Source organism: Pithys albifrons, chromosome 7, assembly GCF_047495875.1.
Source record: "Pithys albifrons albifrons isolate INPA30051 chromosome 7, PitAlb_v1, whole genome shotgun sequence".
NCBI classification, from domain to species: domain Eukaryota; kingdom Metazoa; phylum Chordata; class Aves; order Passeriformes; family Thamnophilidae; genus Pithys; species Pithys albifrons.
In genome coordinates, this window is record NC_092464.1 from 55849070 (window position 1) to 55873180 (window position 24111).

Genomic DNA, 24111 nt, shown 5'->3' on the forward strand with positions numbered 1-24111 from the left:
CTGCGCTGTCTGTGCCACGCCCCATCAACATCCGGGTCTCCGCCCGTCACTGCGCAGCCGCTGACGCCGGTTCCCTCCCGTCCCCGTCTACTGGCGGTTGCCATGGCAACGAGCGGGCAGAGCGAGGCGTGACGCTGAAAATGCCCAATAGGCGCTCAGGAGCCAGGAGTGACAGAAACAGCAGCCAATGGGCGCGCGGCGTTTCCTTCAGCCCCGCCCCGCTGGCTCCGCCCATCGTTCCAGGGCCCAGGGCAGGGGCCGGTGAGTTCCGGGCAGGGTCAGACAGGCCGGGCAGGATCGGTCAGTCCCGCCGCGGTGCCCCGGGCGCTCCCCCCGCCGCAGCCCCCGCTCCGCCGCTGCCGGGCCGGCCCTGGCGCTGGGTCGGGCCCCGCGGGCTCCGCTGCTGCTGTCGAGGGCCGAGGGAGCCGCGAGCGGGGCCGGGCTCGGCGCTCCGAGGGGATGGGCAGGGAGGGGCTGCGGGGGGCACAGGGGAGGCCGGGGGGGTCCCTGGGAGCCCGCAGGGAGCAGCGAGTGCCCTGCGGAGCCGCCGAGATGCTGCCCGGGCTCTGCCAGCAGATGGATCCGGGCCGGCTGAGGAGGGAGCTGCGGGACAGCTCGGGGGGCGCGGGGGCCCTGCCTGGGGGCGGCACCCACGAAAGCCGCTCTCCCTCCCTCTGCCAGCGGGCAGGGCAGGGAAAATCCAACGGAGGGCTCGGCCCTTGGCGTGGGGAGCGGGAGAGATCCCTCCCCGAGCACCAGCGCGGGCAAATCAGACTCCCAGTGGACGTGGGAATTAAATTGGTACTGCCGGAATGAGAGCAGGAGAAGGAGAACTAAACCCGACCAAGCCCTTCCCTCCACCCCTCCCTCCTTCCCAGTTCTCCTCCTCCCCCCTCAGCGGGGCAGGGAGCTGGGAATGGGGGTCCCAGCCAGTTGTTGGTGCTGCTGCTCAGGGAGAGGGGTTGGAGTCCTTGCCCTGCTCCCCGTGGGATTCCTGCCACGGGAGACTGTCCTGCCCGAGCCTCTCCAGCCATGGCTACAGTTCTTCCCAAAGTGCTGCCACGGGGGTCCCTTTTCCACAGGGTGCAGCCCCTCAGGCACCGGCTGCTCCAGCGTGGGTCCCCCCAGGGCCACAATTCCTGCCAGGGCCAAACCTGCTGTGGCGTGGGCTCCTCTCTGCAGGGCTCAGCAGGTCCCTGCCAGGCCCCTGCTCCATGCTGGGCCTCCCTCAGGGTCACAGCCTCCTGTGGCATCCCCTGCTGCATGTGGGCTCGTCCTTGGGCTGCAGGTGACTCTGTGCCCTGCCCTGCTCTTCCCTGCCCTGCAGGTGACTCTGTGCCCTGCCCTGCTTCTCCCTGTCCTGCAGATGACTCTGTGCCCTGCCCTGCTCCTCCCTGTCCTGCAGATGACTCTGTGCCCTGCCCTGCTCCTCCCTGCCCTGCAGGTGACTCTGTGCCCTGCCCTGCTCCTCCCTGCCCTGCAGGTGACTCTGTGCCCTGCCCTGCTCCTCCCTGCCCTGCAGGTGACTCTGTGCCCTGCCCTGCTCCTCCCTGCCCTGCAGGTGACTCTGTGCCCTGCCCTGCTCCTCCCTGCCCTGCAGGTGACTCTGTGCCCTGCCCTGCTCTTTCCTGCCCTGCAGGTGACTCTGTGCCCTGCCCTGCTCCTCCCTGCCCTGCAGGTGACTCTGTGCCCTCCCCTGCTCCTCCCTGCCCTGCAGGTGACTCTGTGCCCTGCCCTGCTCTTCCCTGCCCTGCAAGTGACTCTGTGCCCTGCCCTGCTCTTTCCTGCCCTGCAGGTGACTCTGTGCCCTGCCCTGCTCCTCCCTGCCCTGCAGGTGACTCTGTGCCCTGCCCTGCTTCTCCCTGCCCTGCAGGTGACTCTGTGCCCTGCCCTGCTCTTCCCTGCCCTGCAGGTGACTCTGTGCCCTGCCCTGCTCTTCCCTGCCCTGCAGGTGACTCTGTGCCCTGCCCTGCTTCTCCCTGCCCTGCAGGTGACTCTGTGCCCTGCCCTGCAGGGGCTCAGCTGCTTCCCCAGGCCCTTCCCCACAGGCTGCAGGGGACCCTCTGCCGCGGTGCCTGCAGCACCTCCTGCCCCTCCTTCTGCACTGCCCGTGGGGTCTGCAGAGCTGTGCCCACCTTCTCCCTCCTCTCTTTGCCTGCAATGTTCATCTACCCCTTCTCCTCCTCCTTTCCATACGTTCTCCCCAGGGCCTCACTGCCATCTCTGCTGGGCTCGGCCTTGGCCAGTGGCAGGAAGCCCGGCCTGGAGCCGGCTGGCATCGGCTCCACCAGACATGGGGAAGTTTCTGGCAGCTGCTCACAGAAGCCACCCCTGGAGCCCCCCACTACCAAACCCTGCCCATGGGAACCACTACAGCCCCCAGACCCAAACTGGGGAAACTGGGAATGTTCCATGTCCTCAATTTTGGGAAAACTGGAAGTATCCTGTGCCCCCAGACTGAAAATGGGGAGATGGAAATGCTCTGTGTAACATTCCTTAATTTTAGGAAAACTGGGAGAATCTTGTGCTCCCAGACCCAGAGTCGAGAAATAGGGAATACCCCCCAGAGCCACTCCAGGCAGTAGAAGGTGGTCCCACAAGTCCTTCTGTCCCCAAATGCCTTGGGATCCATCGTCGGTGTCTGCATTTCCCCCTCCCAGAAGTCCAGATTCGTGAGATGAGCCCAGAGAGGTGGAGGTGCCCAGCCAGGTGAGCCACAAGCATAAAAGGGGTGCCTGGAGGGGTAGTACCCCTGGGACCCCCAGGAAAACAAAGTGGGGAGCTCAGAGAGGGGGGACCCCTGACCCTAAAGCAGAGAGTGTGGGCAGAAAGGATGCCTGAGACACTCAAAGCCCCAGTACCCCTAAGCAGGGGGACCCCAGAAAAAAGGAAGATGGGAGAAGAGGACCCCTTGGATTCCCTAGAGCCCCAGTAGCCTGGAGAGTGTGGGGACCCTGGAGAGGGAGGACCTCCAATACACAGGAGACCCCCAGCAGCTCAGACAGGGGGGACCCCCAGAACCCCAAAGTGGAGAGGCGAGAGAGGAGGAACTTCTGTGAGGGGTTTTTGGGCTGAATCTTGGTGTTTTGAAGGTTTTTATGGACACAAGAAGCCCACTGAGTTCTAGAGATTGATTTAGGCAGGAGGAACACCCTGCCCAACAAACTCACACTTTGTTTTTCCCCAAAAAGTAGGATTTCTCTTGCCTAAAGCTTGTCAGGATGGAGGAGGAGGCTGCGAGGAAGAGGAAGATGCCCCGGGACCCCCAGGCAGGTGAGGAGGAAGTCAGTGCCCCTTTGCCCCTCTCTTGTGCTGCATCTTCCAGCCCAGCATGGCCCCGGCTGCAGGACAACCCCGCTGCCGATGCCGTCCTGCCGGGGCCGGGTTTGGGGGGATGTCCTTGGCCTTCCCTGTGGGCCGGAGGCAAATGCCCTGCCTGTGCTTGTTCCTTCCTGCCCCAGGCCCCGAGCTGAGCACGGAGAGCACGGAGAACCTGCTGGCAGAGGCTGTTTTGAACGGCTCCACAGCACAGGAAGTCACTGGGGAGGAAAATCCACGGAGATCTGCCAGGAGAAGAGGCTCCAAACCCAGCCCAGGGTGCTCTGAGATGGAACAACCCTGCCTGTCCTGGGAAGGCAGCCAAAACTTGAGCCAGAGCTTCAACATGGTGGTGCAGCAGAAACTTCGCACCAAGCAGAAGTGCTACAAGTGCTTGGAATGTGGGAAGAGCTTCCGCAAGAGCTCCCACCTGATCAGCCACAAAATGATCCACACCGGGGAACGTCCCTATGAGTGTTCCGAGTGTGAGAAGAAGTTTCGGACCAGCTCCCATCTGATCAGGCATCAGCAGATTCACACGGGGGAGAGGCCCTTCCGCTGCACCGACTGTGGGATGAGCTTCAACCGGAGGTCCCACCTCATCAGCCACCAGCTCATCCACACCAGGGAACGGCCCTACACATGTAGGGAATGTGGGAAGAGCTTCAGATGCAGCTCCACCCTCATCACCCACCGGCGCATCCACACTGGGGAGAGGCCATACACATGTGGGGAGTGTGGGAAGAGCTTCACTAACAGCTCCACCCGGAACCGCCACCAGATGATCCACACTGGGGAACGTCCCTGTGAGTGTTTCAAATGTGGGAAGAGGTTTCAGACCAGCTCAGCTCTCCTCATGCATCAGGGGACGCACACAGGGGAGAGGCCCTTCTGCTGCACCGCCTGCGGGAAGAGATTCAACTCCAGGTCCAGCCTCAGCAGGCACCGGATCATCCACACTGGGCAGAGGCCGTACAGGTGTGACGAGTGTGGGAAGAGCTTCAACCAGAGTGCTGCCTTGACTAAACACCAACGGACCCACCGGTAACAGAAGCCCTACGAGTGCCCCGACTGCAGAAAGAGCTTTGTCTGCTGCTCCTACTCCATCACCCATTGGAAGACCTACGTTGGGAACAGACCTGGTGGCCCACATTCCCAGTAATTCATATTGGGAAGACGCCACGGGTCGTCTCCTCATCTTCCTGATTCCCTCTGAGCACCTGTGTGAACGCAGAAGGAGTAACATCCATCAGGACACAGATCAACATTGGAAATTCATTGGGAAAAGCAGATTTTTTACTTTAGACCCATAAAAATTCTCACCTGCAAGATTTTGGAGACAATGGGGCGTAAATTCCCCTAGAAAGGCTCTTCCACTGATACAACCCAACCCCACAGATACTCACAGAAAAATGACAAGTAAATTCTTTTATTTTGACATTAGTTTTTTTATTTATCCATCATCACCCATTCAAATCAATCTAAATTTGGAGTTTAAATAAAGAATTTGAATAAAGACATGTAAACCCCTGTTTCAGGAATTAAAACTGTTGACATACAGGTCTGTATTTTTGCCCAGGCCACCTGTGAAAAGATTTTTCCTTTTCCTGCCAAGTTCTAGGGAACAAAAGCTAATAAAGTGAAAGCTTCGTCCTTGAAGACAGACTTTGCATAAACTAAAGTTACTCGAGTCTCTCCTATTGGTTGACAGCCTTTGGAGGAGAGCTGAGATGGGGAGAGCAAGGAGGAAAAGTGAGAGAGCAGCAGGGTCTGCGACCTCTTCCTGGGGGGGTGGTGGACACACCTCCCTAGGTAGACATCTCCAGCAGGCTCAATGAAAGGTGAGAGGACTCGTGCTCTTGGGGGTTGGTGTTTTTTTCCCCCAAAAGGCAACAGGGACACTCCTGTCTTCCAAGGCCTAGAAGATGTAGCCTCTGCCTTGGGGGAGTGTCCTGTGTTGGTAAGACAACCTTATGTGCGTCACTCTTTGGTGACTTGGTGCTTACATGTTTGGGCGTAGTGTTTTAGTCTCCCTCCTTCTCTCTACCATCTCTTTGGGTTCCCACTATTTGGTCACTCCTGTTAATAAAGATGCTGTTTTCTGAGCTCTCTATGGTGCTCAGCCTCACTTTTCCAGCAACAGTAGAACCCATCCTGTTACATAATTGGCCATGAGGACGCTTTTGCTGGCTGTGGTGCTCACTGGTGGCTGGTGAAGGGGTGTCTTTCCCCCTCTGGCTGTGGCAGTGCCGGCAGCATGACTTGGTGGGGCCGGGGTGTGCCTTTTCTCTCTGTTTCTAGTAGCGCTGACTCTGCCTCCCCGTCCCCACCTGGCTGTGGCAGCTCCAGTGGCACGGCTGCAGGGGGGTGTCATTAGCAGGCCCCCGTGTCCCCCTGTTTGGGGCAGTTCTTTGTTTTTGTGAGTGCCCAGGGGGCAGGGGCTCATGGTCCCCCATTGGGCGTGGTTCTTTGCTTTTGAGTTCCTTGGGGGTGGTTTTTTGTTTTTGTGAGTGCCCAGGCGACGGGTGTTCACAGTCCCCCATCAGGGCAGTTCTTTGTTTCTCTGGCATTCATGGTGTGGGCACTCAGCTCCTGCTTGGGGGCTGCTGTTCTGGGTTGCTCGCAGCAAGGTACCTGCACTCTTCCCTTCCCGAGGGGAGTTGCTCACCAGCGGCTCCATCGGTGGCTGGAATCACGCAGCCTCTTTGCTGGGGGGGAAGTAGCGAGTAGGGAGTAGGGACTGGTCGGAGACTGTGGTGGCCCGCAGGGCAGGGCCACGCAGCTCCTTGTAGTTGAGTGGGAGCTATCTAAGGGCTCTAACTCCCAACCCAGTCGGCCAGTGGGGCTCCCGTTTTTCTGACCCCAGCACTGTTGTCTGTAAGTGAGTCAAAAGTTGTGAGTTGAAGAATGTACTCTGGGATCACAACCCAGGAGAGCACAGGGGGATAGTGAGAAGGGGTAGATGAGCCTCAGACCCGTTAGAACAGCTCTGTCAGGCTGCTGTGTTTGACAAGTTTCTGCTGCTGCTGGTGGTGCCTTGAGCTGAAGGCTGCCCCGCTCTGCCGGGCTGAAGCTGAGGCTTGTTGCATTCTGGTGTCAGAGTGGGCTGCATTAGTTTTCTCTTTCCCCTGCTGGCTGGTTACTCCCAGCTAGGGGGTGGAAAGAGAGTACTGTGGTAGCTTTTGGAGATTCAGGCATCTGTCTGGGAGAGCTGAGCCCCTGCTCCACCTTGACAGCCTTTCTAAGCTGCCTGTGCAATCAAGCCAAGAGGGAGATGTTTGGCAGGGGGCCAAACTGTGGCAAGGGCCTGTGTGAGTTTGCAGACATGTTCTCTTTGGGCCTGCTTGTGTGTCCTGAATGGAAAGTACAGAGACCTACCCAAAGTGTGAAATGTGTAAGTATCATATAAAATAAAAGAAATTGTAGCAAAGTGGCCTAGTAATGGTTGGTATAGAAAGTAAGTGATACCCAGTTCCCCTCTGTAAGGCTGCAGATGCCTATTCTGGTCTGGTGAACCAGAGCCAAGAGACACTGCTTGATCTCATCTCTCCTCTGTTCTATTTCTTTCTTCACTTTGGTAATCTCCACCAGTTAGTTGTTTGGGTTTTTTTCTTTCCCTCTCATCAGATTGGATGTCACACAGGATCTTCTTTTTCTGAATAAACTCTGTCTTGTCAAACAGCTTTTGTGGTTGAGAACTCATTGTGTTCGTATTAGACCTAAGTGTGACACCTGCACAAGCTTTTAACAACTTGATGTTATCCTGACTAACGAAGTAGATTGTTGTTTTTGTATAGCAGGTTCACTGCCCAAGTAGATCCCTGAACTTACTGCCCCAGAGCTGAAGAAGTCTCTGCCCCCAGCACAGCTGTAAAAGACAGAAACTGCTACAGACAAAGAAACAGACTGGACTTGCAAGATGTGTCACTGGCAAACAGGCTGAGAACAGCACACTGATAGAAGCATCTTCGTTAAGAGAGTAAACAAGTGACAGAACATGTCTCAGCAGCTGCATCTGAGGTAATTGAGCCAAGAACCCCTAACAACTGATACACCAAGACAGAAAGTTTTAGACAGTAATAAAAAATGCCTAAAACAAAAATAAACAGGCCAAAAATTGAAAAAAAGAAGAAAAGCATTAAGATTACTGCAGAGAAAGGAAAAAAATCAAACTATTAAATGATCTATTATTGTGTTTGCAAATTGTATCTAGATTAGTCAATCATCCTATGCAGAGTCTCAGTTATGATAGTAAATAGATCTCTGAACACTTAAAAAAAAACCCTAACAAAATAAAAAGGGGGAAATAAAAAAGGGGAAAAAAGGGGGTGGGGGGAATGCAGAAAGCTCCTGTCATAATGGAGAACTATTGAAAAAAATTAAATGGCTCTAAATCAGTCTGTAAGTTCCAAAGATAGTATGTATATAAATACTAGACTCTAAATCTGAATCCCAATGGGGAAAAAAGGGAAAAAAATTGTAACACTTTGACAGCCTTATCAGAGCTCATAAAATCATCTAAACTGACAAGCAACTTCAAAGAATGTACAGCTAATCTACCTTAGGCAATACTGAGTTGATGTATGTGTCCTTTGCTTTCCATTATTCTTTACTTGATTGTAAAAATGCCTTTTTTTTTTTTTTTAACAAGTCTGAGTAAGTCCCAGTTTTTCCTGTACAAGTAGTTCATAAAGAAGCCGCTCTGATTGCTGCAGCCTCTGGAAGAGATTCCTCTAGACCTGATTTCAGAGTCCACACAAAGTTTCACGTGATTATAAAGCCAAGCCTGTTTACCTTGAATTACTCTCTAAAGTATGTTCTGTCATCTCCAGTCATTGAATAGTTTGTGAGGTGCTGAGCCTCACAAAAGAGAAGTCCTGTGTTAAACAGCATGAAAGTGGCATGTTTGCAGCACTGCACATGAAGGCCTGATGTTTATGGACCCTCCTATGAGCCCTGGCTCCCATCTCAGCTACAGTCTGTGAGGTAAATCAGTAACATCACAGAATAACTGCTCTGTCTAAGCCATTCTTGTTTAGCTGGTGCCCTGCCTATCAACTGCCTTAATTCAGTAAATTTCAATTATGTTCTCAATACATTCTTCATGCTCTGGTGTTTTGTAAATGTCTTCCAGCAAAATAGTTTTCAACCTCAAAAGTACAGCTAATGTGAAAATGCAAAAGCCAACAGCTGATTTAATAGTAACCAATTATTAAAGCATTAATATACAAATGTATAGTTTAGTGCTAATGAAGATGCTTTTATACCATGGAGGCAAGAGGTGCCTGCACTACCACTCCATGAGGTGACGAGGATGAACTGCAGTCAGAGACAGGTTGTGGCAGGATGACCAGGCTCCGACTGGGCCAGGAATCCATACAGACAGTACGAGCTCTCTGTGAGAGCAATTGATAAGGCTGAGACATTGTTTGGTGTTGCATCAAACTCCAGACACACCCTGCCTTGAGTAAGTTCCTAATAAGCCCATACATTCATGACTGTCATTTGAACACTTGTTATGGTTCAGCTTGGTAAAATGTCAACTGCCCAATACGGAGTCAAAGGGTCCCCCTCCCAGGGAAAGGGAGTGAGGAAAAAAACCCCTTAGAAATGGAACTTTGAAATGGCAAGGATTTATATTTATACAGAAGAAAAGAAAAAAATTAAAACCAGAATATAATACATATATTTATACATGTGAAAAGAAATAATAACACCCTCACTGAGTCACTTGAGTTATTAATAGAGATTCCAACAACCCAAACCCCAGAAAACCTCCCAGAAACTCTTCCCAAGAAACCTCCCAGAAACTCTTCCCAAGAAACCTCCCAGCAAGAGAAAAGAGAAATTAACAAGATGTTCACCTCCCTAGACAAACAACAGCGTGGATGGCAGCAAGGCCTAATCTCAGGAGTCAGAGCAGCACATCCTCACGGGGCTGAGGCAGAGACCGAAAGAGACAGAAACTCCTTCCCTGTCTCTCTTTATACCCCTTGACACTTCTTGATGATGTCAGATGATATGAAATACCTCTTTGGTTGCTTAAGTCAGGTGATGCTTGTCCCTTTTAATCTATTCTTTGAGGCCTGCTAAAACTGAGGCCTAAATAAGGCCTAAACTGAAACTAAAGCCAAAACTCCAACACCACTTAATACTATAAAAGCTGAACCATTCTTATACTGTAAAAATGTAAAAAAAAAAAGACCCACAAAACCTGAAATTTGAAGTTCCACCACAAAAAAAGAAAATAATTTTGTGCTCTAGACCTTATGTTTTGCAGAAACTCCAAAGATTCATCAAGGCACCCAGACCTGTAAGGTTAGACACTTGTGTCCACCTATTCCAGCTTGAAGACTAAGTCAGTGTTAAGTGGTGAGATGCCAACATCCTGCATGCTGACTGGAAGAAAAACAACAAACATCTGGAGTACTGTTGACTACCCAAGAGTAGCAAGACATACTTTGCTTCAGCAGAGCAACTTCAAGAGAGCGACAGCTGAAACCCTCTTTAATCCCTCCACTGAAGATGGACATGACTATTAAGATACTGTTGTTTGGACTGTTAGTTGTTACTTTTAATGAACCTTTTTTTGTGTTGCTTCAGAAGTAATGCTCCATCACAAAGCCATTAAAGTCAATCACCTGTATCATGGTCCAAACACAGACCAGGTGGGATGTGTCGGGAACTAAAACTGTTGACATTTTGGTCTGTGTTTTTGCCAATGCTACCTGTGAAAAGATTTATCCTTTCCCTGCCAATTTCTAGGGAATGAAAGCTGATTGAGTGAAAGCTTCGTCCTTGAAGACAGACTTTGCATAAACTAAAGTTACTTGAGTCTCTCCTGTTGGTTGACAGCCTTTGGAGCACAACGACCATGAAATGATAGAGTTTTCAATACTCAGAGCTGCAAGGACAGCCATCATTAAAACCTCTACACTGGACTTCTGGAGGGCAGATTTTGGCCTATTCAAAAGACTAATTCAGAGAATACCCTGGGAAACAACCCTTAAAGGCAAGAGGGTCCAGGAGGGATGGACATGTTTCAAGCAGGAAATTTTGAGTGCACAGCAACAGGCTGTCCCAGTGTGCCGAAAGGCCAGCCGGAGGGGAAGAACGACCAGCTTGGTTAAATAGGGAGATTCTGAAGGAAATCAGGGATAAAAAGAAAGTTTACAGACTGTGGAAAAAAGGGCTGGTTACTTATGAAGAATTTACAAAGATAGCTGGGTCATGCAGGAAAAAAATTAGGGCAAGAAAAGTGCAATTTGAAGTTAATTTGCTAATTCAATTAGGGATAAGAAAAAGTCCTTCTATAAATACATTAATAACAAAAGGAGGGGCAAGGAAAACCTCCATTCTCTGTTGGACTTGGAGGGAAATATAGTTAAGGAAGATGAGGAGAAGGCTGAGGTACTTAACACCTACTTTGCCTCAGTTTTCACCAGTAAGACAGGTGGCCCTCAAGACCACTGGCCTCTGGAGCTGGTAGACAGGGAGAGGGAGCTGAATACCCCTCCTGTATTCCAGGAGGAAACAGTTACTGACTTACTGAGCCAGCTGGATCCTAACAAGTCTATGGGACCAGATGGGATCCATCCCAGGGTGATGAAGGAGCTGGCAGAAGAGCTTGCCAAACCGCTCTCCATCATCTTCCAACAGTCCTGGCTCTCTGGGGAGGTCTCAGATGATTGGAAGTTGTCAAATGTCACCCCAATCCACAAAAAGGGCTGCAAGCAGGACCCTGGCAACTACAGGCCTGTCAGCCTGACCTCCGTGCCTGGCAGGGTTATGGAGCAGTTCATCCTGAGTGCAATCACACAGCACCTTCAGGGTGGACAAGGGATTAGACCCAGCCAGCTTGGGTTTAGGAGGGGCAGGTCCTGTCTGACCAACCTGATCTCTTTCTACGATCAGGTGACCCACCTGGTGGATGAGGGGAAGGCTGTGGATGTGTCTGTCTGGACTTCAGCAGGGCCTTTGACACTGTCTCCCATAATATACTCCTGGAAAAGCTGGTAGCCCATGGCCTGGATAAGTGTCCCCTCTCCTGGATTAAGAGCTGGCTGGAGGGTCGGGCCCAGAGAGTGCTGGTGAACGGAGCTGTGTCCAGCTGGCGGCCGGTCACCAGTGGTGTTCCCAGAGGGTCTGTGTTGGGTCCAGTCCTGTTTAACATCTTTAGTGATGATTTAGATGAGGGGATTGAGTCCATCATCAGCAAATTTGCTGATGACACCAAGTTGGGAGGGAGTGTCGACCTGCTGGAAGGCAGGAGGGCTCTGCAGAGGGATCTGGAGAGACTTGAGAGATGGGCTGATTCCAATGGGATGAAGTTAACAAGGCCAAGTGGAGGTCCTGCCCTTTGGCCACCCCAACCCCCTGCAGCGCTCCAGGCTGGGCACAGAGTGGCTGCAGAGCAGCCAGACAGAAAGGGACCTGGGGGGACTGAGGCACTCTGTTATCTCAGGGGTCTGGAGGAAGGTGGCAACATGCATGTTACCTGACCCCCTTCCTATTGTATGTTAATTCCCTTATTCCCATTCGTCCAGGGCCAAACCCCCTCTTGTTTCCTATTGGTGGGTTTTGGATAAACCCCTGACCAGCTCTCTCTCTCCTCCCTCCCTCCTCCCTCTCCCTGGTGGTCGCTGTGTGTCCTTCTCAGGCTCTTGGAGACCACGTGGTCAGGGGAAATGGGGGAGCACATTTTCTCCTAGGAAATGGAATAAACTCCAGGACCAGGAGAACCCATCATACCTTTGCAGATTGCATTCCCACAGCAGCCAGCCACCACAGACGCAGAAGGTACCCTGCAGAAACAGGTTCCTGCTATTCGGTCACTCCTGTTAATAAAGATACTGTTTTTCTAAACTCTTTCCAGTGCTCAGCCTCACTTTTCCAGCAACTGTAGAACCCACCCTGCTAGAGTGGGACACGTTTGGAGTGATGGAGTTCGTCTTCCCAAGTCACCATTCCGTGGGATTGGGCCCTGCTGCCCTGGAGGTGCTGAACACCTGCCCAGCCATGGAAAACAGGGAAGGAATTCCTTGTTTTGTTTTGCTTGTGTGTGCAGGTTTTCCTTGTCCTTGTTAAACTGTCTTTATCTCAACCCACAATTTTTCCAGCTTTTCCCTCCCAGTTCTCTCCCTGATCCTGCTGGTGAGGGAGTGAGGAGTGGCTGTGAAGGGCTTGGGGGCTGGATGGGGTGAAACCACATGAACATTTGTTGGTGTCCAATGTGGGTCTGTGTATTAGAGTGTAATAAAGTATTATTATTTTGGTCTGTGCCTGGCCTTGCTGCTTGCTAAGTTATAGAAAAAACATGAAAGTAAAGAGAGTACTCTTAATTTAGATGATCAGCGGAGCATAGAAGGGTGAGAAAGTAGTTATGACATGCTGGGAAACCAGGCAAAGTAGTGTACAAAGTAAATATATAACACTAGATTTTCACTATTATCAAGGCTCTCTGTTCCTCTCTGACTTGGCTGCGCCTCAAGATAGATACAAATACCCTGGGAACACAATGGTGAAGGTCTTACAGTGGGGTGAGGAAGCTGATGGTGGGAGGAAGAATAGGTGGGCAGGGGTCGTACGACCACTACCCAACAGGCGACATGTTCAGACTGTTGCCACTTATGCAATGAACAGGCGGTGTTTGGCTGCCTCCCAGGCATCACCTTACACTGTGTCCTGGCCCTCTGCATATAATGGATGGCTGATAAACAGGGACACAGGAGTGGGGGAGCTGAGCCACACCCACCCTTGCACCCAGCCCGTGTTGGCTCCGCGGGGACGCCGCTGAGCATGGATGGCGTCCCGCTGCTGCCGGGGCTGGCAGTGCTGGCCTGTCTGCTCGAGGGAGCATCGGGGATAGGGAGCAACCGCTGCAGCATCAACTATTTTGTATCCTTTTGTATCCTTTTATTGAGTTTTAAAGGATTTTATATTTTTAAATACTTTTTTAAAAGTATTTTATATTTTTATTCTCTTTTGTAGTAAGTATTTTACCCTTTTTATTCTCTTTTGCTAGTTGTTATTACAATAAATGCTGTTTGTGGTATTTTATGACTGTGATTATCTTAATTCCAGACATATCTCCAAAATGAACTGATACAAACTCCTGTCTGTTGAAACTCTTCCTAAAGAGGGATAAAGTCCACTTTAGGAATTTTCAACAAAAGCACTAATAAGCTGTACTAGTGAGCGATAGAATGAGCTTTTAGAGCTGCAAGGGCAACAGCTCCAGGTTGTGTTATAGTTTGAGCTGGCAAAATGCCAACTGCCTGGTACCCAGTCAAAAAGTCCACTCCCAGAGCAGGAGAGTGAGGGAAAACAGCAGAAACGAGGCTTTAAACACAGTGAGGTTTTTATATTTATACAGAGAAAAGGAGAGCTTAACACAGAATATGAAATAGCACATAGTGACAGGAAACAACAACAGGCTCACCGAGGTCGCCCCAGCTAACAGGTGAAACTCCAAACCAACCAAACCCCCTCCCCACAGGAAACCTCCCAGCAAGAGGGAAAGAGGAATTAACAGGAATGTGCTCACGTCCCCGGGTAAAACAGACGTGCCGACTGGCGGGAGGGCCTGATATCAGCAGTCAGGGAGCGGGAACCGTCCTGGTCAGAAGCATGGACCGAAGAGCGCAGAGACTCCTCCCCCCTTGCTTGTTATACTCCCCGACACTTCCTGATGATGTCAGATGATATGAAATACCTCTATGGCTGCTTAAGTCAGATGATACCTGTCCCCTCTAATCTGTGTCACAACCTTTGAGGCCTGCTAAAAACTGAGGCCTAAATGGGGACCTATGCTGACTAAAGCCAAAACTACTACCGGTGGGAACACACAGAGCTCCAGGTGGGAACACGCAGCTGCTCTGGGCTGCAGGAGCTGGGGGAGCTCCCATGGCAGGTTCGCAGCCAGAGAGGGGCAGAGCCGGGAGCGGCATCATCTTTTACTCTTCCCATTCCCGAGCAGTTCCCGTGGGACCGTCCCCTGTTCCGCTCGCCCCTGCCCTGTCCGTGATTGGCCCCAGCCCGGTCCCATTATTGCTGTCTGTGCCCTCATGGTGGTTTGGGGGATTACAGGAGACCCCAAACTAAAACCTGGGACACCTCCACCTCTGGGGTCCCCATCCCTGTTCCCATTCCCATTTCTGGTGTTTCCATCCCAGTCCCATTGTCTCCTGGTGTTCCCATTCCTGTCCCCATTCCAATTCCTGTTATCCCCATTTCCATTCCTGCTGTTCACAACCTGCTGCCAATGGCCACAATCCCATTTCTGGTGTCCCAATCCCTGTCCCCATTCCCATTCCTGGGGTATCTATCCCAATTCTGGTGCCCCACTCCCAGTTCCTGGTGTCTCCAACCTGCTGCCAGTGTCCCCATCCCTGTCCCCATTGTGTCCCTGTTCCAATCCCTGGTGTTCCCATCCCATTCCTCGTGTCCCCACTCCCAGGTTCTGGTGTCCCCAAACTGCTTCCTGGGTCCCCATTCCTGTCCCCATGTCCCTATTCCCATTCTTCATGTCCCCATTGCCATTCCTGGTTCCTAAAGAGGAACTGCTGGATGCCAGAGGAGGGGATAAGAATTTATTGCCGAGGCAGGAGATTTAATTAAAGCATTGGGAATAATTGTGGTTCTTGGTTTACAGACATGAAAAAGCAGGAAGTTGATCCATTGGGAAGAGGCACGGGGGTGCCAGGGTGGGTGAGTGCGGCGCGATGAGCTCTGCCAGCAGCTCCTGGCCTTCCTCAGGAAGAGGGAAGGGGCTGGATCCAGCTCCATGGATTGCTCAGGTGGTGATTCCTGCTGCGATGAGAGTGGGGGACAGAGTCACCATGTCCCTGTCCCCATTCCATGGGATAGATCCGCCTGTGGAGCTCACGGAGAGCAGTAGCTCCTCTGAAATCCATCATCATCTTGCTCCATCCATCCCACACAATCCCACTGTGGAATACCACCTCTATCCCCCTCCAGCCAGCCAGCCTGATCCTGCTCCATAATCCAGCCCTGATCCCACTCCAGAATTCCTTCTGATCTCACTCTGGAACCCTGCCCTGATCTGGAATCCCATCCCAATCCTGCTACATCCACTATGCTCTGATTCCCCTTGGAATTCCACCTGGATCCCACTCTCTACCTGCAGGGGAGCCATCAGTTCAAGCATCTGCTCCTGTGGAAAACAGAAGATCCATGAGATTCTGGCCTGGATCACACACCTGGATCCATCCTGGGATCCATCAAGGAGAGTACCTGGATCTGGATGCAGACACACTGCTGGTACTCACTGATAGGCGTTGTGTTGTATCCATTCCTCTCCCTGTTCCCTATGGAAATAAAGCGGGATCAGCAGCTGTAGCACAGGATCCCTGGAATGCTGTCAAGTGGATCTGTGCCCCTTCCCCACCCCCATCCCGTGAGTTACCAGATTGGAGTTTCCAGACAGCGAATCCCATGAGGCTGATGATGATGATGGCAGCGATGACGGACAGGGCGACCACCACTGGGGTGGAATTCCAGTTGGATTCTGGCTCTGGGAGGGGTGGGAGTGTGAGGAGGGGGAGGGGAACCCCCATCTCACTACTACACATTCCCAAATTCCCAGTTCCCAAATTCCCAGTTCCCACATTCCACATTCCCAGCCTCACCCCAGGCGAAGATCCCGGGCTCCGACATCCCGGCGTGCTCCACCCGGCACTGGTACTGCTCCCACTCCCCCGGCAGCGCCTCGATCCTGGCCCGGCTGTGGAAGGTGCCGTCGCTGTTGGGAACGACACCGCCCCACTCCATCTCCTGATCCCGGATTTCATCCCCCTTCATCCAGCTGATCCCAATGATACCGGGGTAGAATCCGTAAGCGTGGCAGGACAACATCAGGATCTCGTGTTCCTCTTTGCCAGACACATGGACATCAGGGGGCTCTGGAATGGGATAATGGTGACATCCAACCATGGAATTTCCACGAGCATGGGGAGATGATGTGATCTGGAATTCCCAAGGCAAGGGAATGGGGCTGAGATCCATCCATGGAATTCCCATGCAAATTACCACATTCCTAAGTCCTCCATTCTCAAATTCCATATTTTGATGGGAATTCCATTCCCACCTTTGCGCTCCAGCGCCTCCTGCCTGTATCTGATGTATATCTGGAGCCATTCTGGACAGGTGAGCCCCAGGTATTTTGTCCACTGCTCCACCTCGATCTCTTCGTATTCCCCTTTCCACTTGGTGACCTGGGAAGCGATGTTGGCTGGCACGAAGCTCTTGGATCCCAGCTCGGAGGCGAGGAAATCCCGCCCGTCGTAGCCGTACCGGTCCGATCCCTGGACAGTCCCATCGGACAGGAGGTCACAGCCAGAAACCCACTGCAGTGTGTGGAGACCTGGGGGGCAAACAGACCCACAGAGACCCCTGGAATTGTGTCCCAGCCCCACAGAGCCCCATCCAGACTGTGATGGAGACCCCCAGAGCCTCATCCCAGCCCCTTGGATACCCATGGATTTCCACCTAGCCCCACAGATCACTCCCAGCCCCACAAATGCCCCACAAGTCCCAACCCAGCCCCACAGATCCCATTCCAGACTCACAGATGCCCCCTAGACCCACAAATCCCAGACCAGCCCCACAGATCGCTCCTAGTCCCAGAGATCCCAGCCCAACCCCACAGATTCCCCCCAGCCCCTCAGGTCCCCCAGGCCCACAGATTCATCCCAGCTTCACAGGTTCCATCCCAGCCCCACAGATACACATCCCAGCCCCAGAGATGCAGCCCAGCCCTACAGATCTCCCCTAGCCCCAAAGATTCCCTCTCCAGCACAGAGATCTCCCATAGCACCATGGATTGCAACCCAACCCCACAGATAGATCCAAGCCCCACAGATGCACCTCAGCCCCATAGATCCCATCTCAGACCCACAGATCCTCCCCAGCCCCAAAGATCCCCCTCCAGCCCACACATCTCTCATAGCACAACAGATCCCATTCCAGCCCCAAAAATGTCCATCAGCCCCACAAATCTCATCCCAGTCCCACAGATCCTCATGAGACCCACAGATCCCCCCCAGGCCCACAGATCCCATCCCAGCCCCACAGATCCCATCCCAGACCCAAAGATCCTCCTCCAGCCCAGAGATCTCTTCTAGCACTATGGATCATATCTCAGCCCCACAGATCCCAGCCCAGCCCCATGGAACTCTCCAATTCCCAGCTGTCCCCACTTACCCCTGCTATGGTTGTACCGGACCCGCAGTGTCTCCAGGCTGTGGGCAGCCCAGTGCTGGTGCACCTCAGCGATCTTGGTCTGTCCATCCCAAAATCCCTGCTCGAAACCCTTCTCCATCCACGGCGTCTGCGGCTCCACCCGGCCCCGCTCGCTGTCGTAGCGGGCAATGGGGATCCCATCCAGGAACTCCACGGACATGAACTGGGGGAGCCCCGGGCTGGGCTCTGACACCGCCACGTGCTGGTACCGCAGGGAGTGGAGAACTGGGGGGACACAGAGATTTGGGGGGTCTGAGGTCATGGAAAGGGGGAACTGGGAGAGGCAGGAAGGGCTTTGGGGATCCCAGGGAAGTTGGTGCAGGGAGTGTCGGTGCCGGGGTAGGGGGTGCAAGGGGGTCCCACTGCACAGGACTGGGGGCTAAGGGGGGGTCCCAGAGTCAAGGAAAAGGAGGGTACAGGGATTCGGAGAGGTGGAACACGGAGTCCAAGAGGTACCTTTGTCCAGGAAAGGGGGATCCAGGGGCCCTCAGGGTCAGGGAAAGGGGGTCACAGGGTGGGAAGACCCGGAATGGCTGAGAAAGGGAGTGCAGAGGGTATTGGTGCAGGATAAGGGGCTGTAGGGGGGTCCCAGTGTATGGGAATGGAAGTTCAGGGGAGTCTTGCTGGTACACAGGGGGGTGTAGGAGGGTGCCTGTGCCCAGGAAAGGGGGTACAGGGGGGTCAAAGTGCTCAGTAAGGATGTGCAGGGGGTCCCAGTCCCCCCAAGAAAGGGTTATGGGGGTCTGGGTGCTGAATGAGACACGCAGGGGAGTCCCCATGCCCAGGAATGGGGGTTCAGGGGGTCCCAGGGTCAAGGAAAAGGGGGGATGGGAGAGGTGGGATGGCTGGAAAAGGGCCACAGGGTGATACTGGTGCAGGATAAGGGGGGGTCAGAGGGATCCTGGTGCTGAACAAGATGGGATCCAAGGGGATCCAAGGATAAAGGAATGGTGAGTGCAGGGACTGGGAGAGGTGGAATGGGAGGTCCAGGGGGTCTCTGTTCCAGGAAAATGGGGGTCCAGGCGTCCCCAGTGATGAGAAAACAGAGGTCACAAGAAAGGAAGACCTGGGATGGCTGGGAATGGGGGTCCTGGAGGTGTTTGGTGTAGACCAAAGGAGGGACTTCGGGCTGGGAAAGGCTGGAGTGCGGGTCAGGGGGTCTTAGGATCAAGGAAAAGGAGGGTCTGGAAGAGGGGATGGCCAGGAAAGGGGGTGCAGGGGGGTATTGGTACAGGATAGCCGGGTATAGGGGGGGTCCTGGTGCCAGATGAGGGGGCTGCAGAGAGTCCTCATGCCCAGGAATGGGGGTGAAGGGGGGTCTCAGTGCCCAGAAATTGTGGCCAAGGGGGTTCCAGTGCCTGGGACCCCCTGCAGGAAGAGCAGAGAGTGAAGAACTGGGAGGACTCTGAGATAGGCAGGTTTGGGAGGTCCAAGGGACAAGAAAGTGGAACTGGGAGAGCCACGAGAGTCAGGAAGAGTCCAAGGTTCAAGTAAAAGGTGGGGATGGGACTGGGAAAGGAGAGAGAGAGGATCCAGGGGGTCCCTGTGCCCAGGAAAGGGCAGTCCAGGGGTCCCCAGTGCTGAGGAAAGTGAGATCTGAGGGTTGGGAAGGGCAGGAATAGGGATTCAGGGGGTCCCAGGGTCAAGGAAAAGGGAGGATCAGGGAGAGGCAGGATGGCTGGAAAAGGGATTGCAGGGGGGTATTTGTTCAGAGTAAAGGGGTTCTGGGGGGTCCTGGAGCCGGGGAGGGGGTGCAGAGGGGTCCCCGTTTTCGGAAATGGGGGTTCAGGTGGTCCCAGTGAGGGACAAGATGGTCCAAGGTGTCCCAGGAATGAGGATCCGGGGGGGTCCCAGTGCCGGAAATGGGGGTGCAGGCTGTCCCAGTGCCCAGGAATGGGGGCTCAAGGGGTTTCCCGTGGCCGGGAATGGGGGTTGAGGGGGGCTTATTTCTTGGAATAGGGTTTGGGGGAGGTTCTCTTCCTGGGAACGGAGGCTCAAGGGGGTTCGCATGTCCAGGAATTGCGGTTCAGGAGGTTTCCCGTGCTCAGGAATGGGGGTTCAGGGGTCCCGGTGCCGGATAAGGAGGGGAGGAGGGGCTGGGGTTCCCGGTGCTGCGGGAGGGGGTACAGGGGGGTCGCAGTACCTGGGAATGGGGGGAAGGGGAATTCTCCTGCCCAGGAATGGGGTACAGGGGGGTCCCGATGCCCAAGGAATGGGGATTCAGGAAGTTCTCCGTGCCCGGGCATGGCAGTTCCAGAGTTCCCCACTCCGAGGGTCCCACTTACCCTCCGTCGCCCTCCCCGGGGCCCCCAGGAGCCCCAGCAGCCCCAGGAGCGCCCTCAGACCCAGCGCTGGGGCCATCGCGCTGCTCCGCTGCGGCCCCGCCCGGCCCTGACCCTGACCAGGCCCCGCCCACAGAGCCGCCTCCGGCCGCGCGATTGGCTGTGCTGTTTCCCGACCGCCAATGGAAGCCCGATCCGCCTGTGACGTAATCGATCTCTGGGCAGATCCCGGTGGCGCAGGTTGTGAGACGGGAAGGCGGAAGTGTCCGAGGGAGCCCGGGGGGGGGGGGCGAGGACGGGGACGGGGGAATTCCCGGGAATTCACCTGGATCCCCTTTGGGACCCCTCCTGGGACCCCTCTGGATCCCCCCGGGACACCCCGGGACCCTCCACGGCCACGAATTGCGGGACCCCCGGGCCGGGCTGGGCTGAACTCCCGCGCCCTGCGGTGAAACTCGGCCTTAAACCCGCTGGTTCGGGGGCGGGATCGGGAAAGGGCGGCGGTGCCGGGAAGGGACCGGGACGGAGCGGGACAGGCTGGGATGGACTGGTGTGGACTGGGATACACTGGGACCAGAACTGGGGTAACACAGATCGTACTTGGAAAAACTGGGACCACATTGAGGGTGACTGGGGTCATACTGGCATCATACTGGGAGTGACTGGGAGCATTCTGAGGGTAGGTGAGACCATGCTGAGGGCACCTGAGGTCATGGTGGAGGGGACTGAGGTCATATGGGAGTGAGTGGGACCACACTGGAGGTGTCTGGGAGCCACTGGACCCATGCTGGGAGTGCCCTGGGCCCCACTGGGTGGAACTGGGTGTATCTGGCCCAGCTGGAGCTCAGGGTTGTTCTCCCCCAGGGCCCCTCGGGCCGGGCTGGAGCCGCAGTTCTGAGCCAGGGTCGAGCAGGGACCCCCCGAGTCCCACTGACACCCCCGGCCCTGCAGAGCCGAGGGACAGGGAATAGCTCAGGGACAGGGAATGGCCAGGGATAGGGAATGGCCAGAGACAGGGAATGGCCAGAGACAGGGAATGGCCAGAGACGGGGTATTGCCAGGGATAGGGAATGGCCAGGGATAGGGAATGGCCAGAGACAGGGAATGGCCAGGGATAGGGAATGGCCAAGGATAGGGAATGGCTCAGGGACACGGAATGGCTCAGGGAGAGGGCATGGTCAGGGACAGGAAATAGCCAGGATAGGGAATACCCAGGGACAGGGAATAGCCCAGGGACAAGGAATGGCCAGGGATAGAGATTGGTCAGGGATAGGGAATGGGCAGGGACAGGGAATGGACAGGGATAGGGAATGGACAAGGACAGGGAATGGCAAGGGAATAGGGAATGGCCCAGGGACAGGGAATGGTTCAGGGACAGGGAATGGCCAGGGATAGGGAATGACCAGGGACTTTGTTATGGGTTCCCCTAGGTGGGCCTAAATTTGGGCTCTGAAGTGTGGACTAGGCCAAAGCTGTCACCTCACTTGAGCTGGGCTGAGCTAACAGCTGACCTCTTCTAGCCAGTAAGTTTGTATTCCATACCACATTATGACATCATCTCCAGGGAAGTAGGAACCAGTGTGGGAGTGGTTAAGGCAGTCGCTTCTCAGCCTCCTCTTGGGAGGACACACGATGCTGTCCCAGGGGGGATGGAGAGGACCAGGCCCACCACTGGCTCACAGGATACCTCAGGAAAGTAAAATGTGTTGTTCTGGGTCTCTCCTTTCTGCTTGAGTTTGTCTCCCTGGGGAATAAGTATGTTCTTAAGTAATGTGTAGTTAGGACAGTAAAGTTTGTGCGTTCGTTATGAAGTTGAGGTGGGGAACTTGTTGTTGCAGACTTGTGTGAGTGAATATTTGTACTCTCTTCTAATTGTCTCTTTCTTTCTGTGAAAAATATATGTAGTTTTAGCATAAACGCAGTTTGAAGTGGTTTTTTTCTTTCCCCTCTCTTTTCCTCCCTTTCTCTGGTGTTAGGAGGGAGGCTTTTCTCTCTGTGCTTGGGGGGATTGGCAGTTCCTTATCTCAAACCGAAACACACTGCAGGGGCTCATGGAACCAAAGGAGTATGGGGACAGTGAGATATCTCAGGAAATGAAGGGGCCTTTGTGACATGTTGGTCCTCATGGAAGAAAAGGGACCCTGAGTCATTTCAGAACCTCAGGACCCAAGGGGCCACTGGGACCCCAGAACTCCATGGGATCAGCAGACCCGCTGCCTCCCCCCCACTGCCACATGAACCAGAGTCGCGGCTATTTCTCTCACTCTCTGTTGATGGTTTGAACTGTTCCCTTGGTATTGTACTTTTGCTGCTGTATTTCTGGTCACTAAACTTATTTTTTTCATTTAATACTTCCTTGTATTTTGTCTCTGCATATTTGTGGGGAATAAAGGGGAGTGAGTTCATTTTATTGGAGTTCCCATTCCAATATTGGTCTTTAAACCAACGCTGGTGCTCAAGGGCTCCCTGAAATTGGTATCATGCACAGAGGATTTGAAAATGCAGTTTGTCCCATTGGACAGAGAGATAATAAAAATGTTCTGTATTGCTGTTCAAGGGCTGGTCACTGAGGGATCTCACCAGGAAGTTGCTGCCAAGAGGACTCTGTACCATTACTTTTATTTGACACTTCTCCTTCAGCCAAATTCCCACCTATCACACGTTCCACTTCTTTAGTCCAGCTGTCACCAATCTGGCCATAAGGAGACTATGGCAGACCATGGCAGAGGCCTTGCTAAAGTTTGGGCACACAATGTCCCTTTCTTTTTCCTCCCAAATGGATTCTGCAATCTCTTCCCTTTTCCTTCCCATGCCTGGAAATGGCTGAAGGAGGACTTGCCATATCCTCTTCCCCGTTGAGCCTGACCAGTCTGGAACTCTCCCAATCCTCCCTCCTGCCCTGTTTGAAAACTGGTTCCATGTCTGCCTTTCTGAAGTCCCCAGAAATGTCTGGGATGGCTCTGGCCTTTCCAAGGGGTTTGAGAGAGGTCTCACAATGACCCTGCCCAGCCTGCTCAATATCCCTGGCTCCAAAGGCCTTTTCCATATCCCACAGTTCCAGTTTAGTGCCCAGAAAACAATACATGCCTTGCCAGCTCCTTGGAGCCATTCAGAAGGGAGGCAGCAGGGATTTCTTCCTACAGACCCACCACTCCAATGGTCTCTCTGAGCACTCCATGGCTGTCCTGAGCATTTTCCCTGGTGCCTCCCTGCCCTGAATGTTTCTGACCACCAGGCTGTAGGTGAGGGGGGTGAGCAGGTGCATGAGGATGATGTAGAGCAAGGGCTGTGTGAAACTATCCCAGGAGGGCTGTGCTGGGCAAGGATGGGGATGCTGCAGAAAACAGTGGCCATGGTGAGGTGAGAGGAGCAGGTGGAGAGGTCTGAAGGATGGCAGCTCTGAAGCACACACAGGATGCCCCTGGGAACACAAAGGAAAGACTGGAGCTAAATATCAGTCTGAGAAAGCAAAGAACAGAAGTGTCATGGTGTTCACTGCAGGAGAGGTCCAGCCCTGAGAGAAAGTAACAGTAAAAGGGGTGCAGTACATTGGGGGTGCAAAAAGTGTCCAGGACAAGAAGGAAATGATGACTGTAGATGACAGAAATGCCTTGAGTGAGGGTGCAGCTCTGTTGGAGACAGCTCTTCCAGTCCATGAGTCTTGCAGAGAGCAGGGCTGGCGAACAGCCCAGTGCTGGTCATGGGATGTGGCCACCAGTGGGAAACACTTGGTATGTGCCAAAGGTGCAGGAAATGGCAGTGACAGTGCTGGGAGCAGAGACTGTGCTGTCCCCAGTCAGGGGACCCTCAGGGTGGTGGAGCTGGAGCAGGTTTGCAAGTTTTCCTCCAGTAGCCCCATGATGAGGCTTTACCCAAATGCAGTCACAGGGCAGGTCATGAGGGAGAAGAGGATGAGATTTTCTCAGGGCTGTGGACAGTCCCCATTTCAACCAGTGAAACCTCTGGGGCTGATGTCTGAATTTCCTAGTCCCTTTTATCAATGGAAATATTTATTCTTCCCTTTAACTTCTTTATCTCCTTTAAAATCTTCATGTCTCCTCTGCCCTGCTTGGATGCCTGTGACTGAGAGCATTTGTTTCTCTGTTTGGTGCTCACTGAAGCTGTGCAGGCAGCTCAGAGGGGTGACCCATGGAGGTGTGTGTGCCTCTGGCTGCATCCCACTGCCCAGCTGTGCTCTGTGCTCTGGGAAAGGGCAGGAATGTTGCCTGCTGGAGGGCAAAGCTGCTCC

The 24111-nt window shown here is 53.7% G+C and overlaps 2 protein-coding genes across 3 annotated transcripts in view; one reads left to right on the forward strand and one right to left on the reverse strand.

The window, feature by feature from the left end:
- Positions 1–221: 221 nt before the first annotated feature.
- LOC139673817 (zinc finger protein 850-like) overlaps positions 222–24111 on the forward strand; it is a 584874-nt gene continuing 560984 nt past the window's right edge. The window contains exons 1-4 of the mRNA XM_071559638.1: positions 222–300; positions 2507–2709; positions 3195–3273; positions 3462–4362. Of these exons, the coding sequence (XP_071415739.1) occupies positions 3222–3273; positions 3462–4362 (953 nt within the window). The 5' untranslated portion in view covers positions 222–300; positions 2507–2709; positions 3195–3221. The remainder of the gene's footprint in view (positions 301–2506; positions 2710–3194; positions 3274–3461; positions 4363–24111) is intronic.
- LOC139673851 (class I histocompatibility antigen, F10 alpha chain-like) lies at positions 14895–19991 on the reverse strand. 2 transcript variants are annotated; one of them, XM_071559739.1, is made up of 8 exons: positions 19866–19991; positions 17542–17805; positions 16427–16702; positions 15969–16241; positions 15746–15853; positions 15609–15647; positions 15461–15493; positions 14895–15126 (listed from the first exon to the last, which is right to left on the reverse strand). In XM_071559739.1, exons 1-7 carry the CDS (start codon positions 19939–19941, stop codon positions 15480–15482), a joined length of 1050 nt encoding a protein of 349 aa, XP_071415840.1. In that variant the 5' UTR covers positions 19942–19991; the 3' UTR covers positions 14895–15126; positions 15461–15479. The 2 variants fall into 2 exon arrangements, with proteins under 2 accessions (XP_071415840.1, XP_071415839.1); XM_071559738.1 differs by having other exon boundaries at positions 14895–15129.

Excerpts from the sequence above, each read along its gene's own strand:
- LOC139673851 (XM_071559739.1), bottom strand. The coding sequence starts at position 19,941 with ATGGCCCCAGCGCTGGGTCTGAGGGCGCTCCTGGGGCTGCTGGGGCTC. Across the intron at positions 16,242-16,426 it reads GGAGGCGCTGGAGCGCAAAG|AGCCCCCTGATGTCCATGTG; the intron begins GTGGGAATGGAA and ends ATCCCATTCCAG. Across the intron at positions 15,854-15,968 it reads GCCCGGGATCTTCGCCTGGG|AGCCAGAATCCAACTGGAAT; the intron begins GTGAGGCTGGGA and ends CACCCCTCCCAG.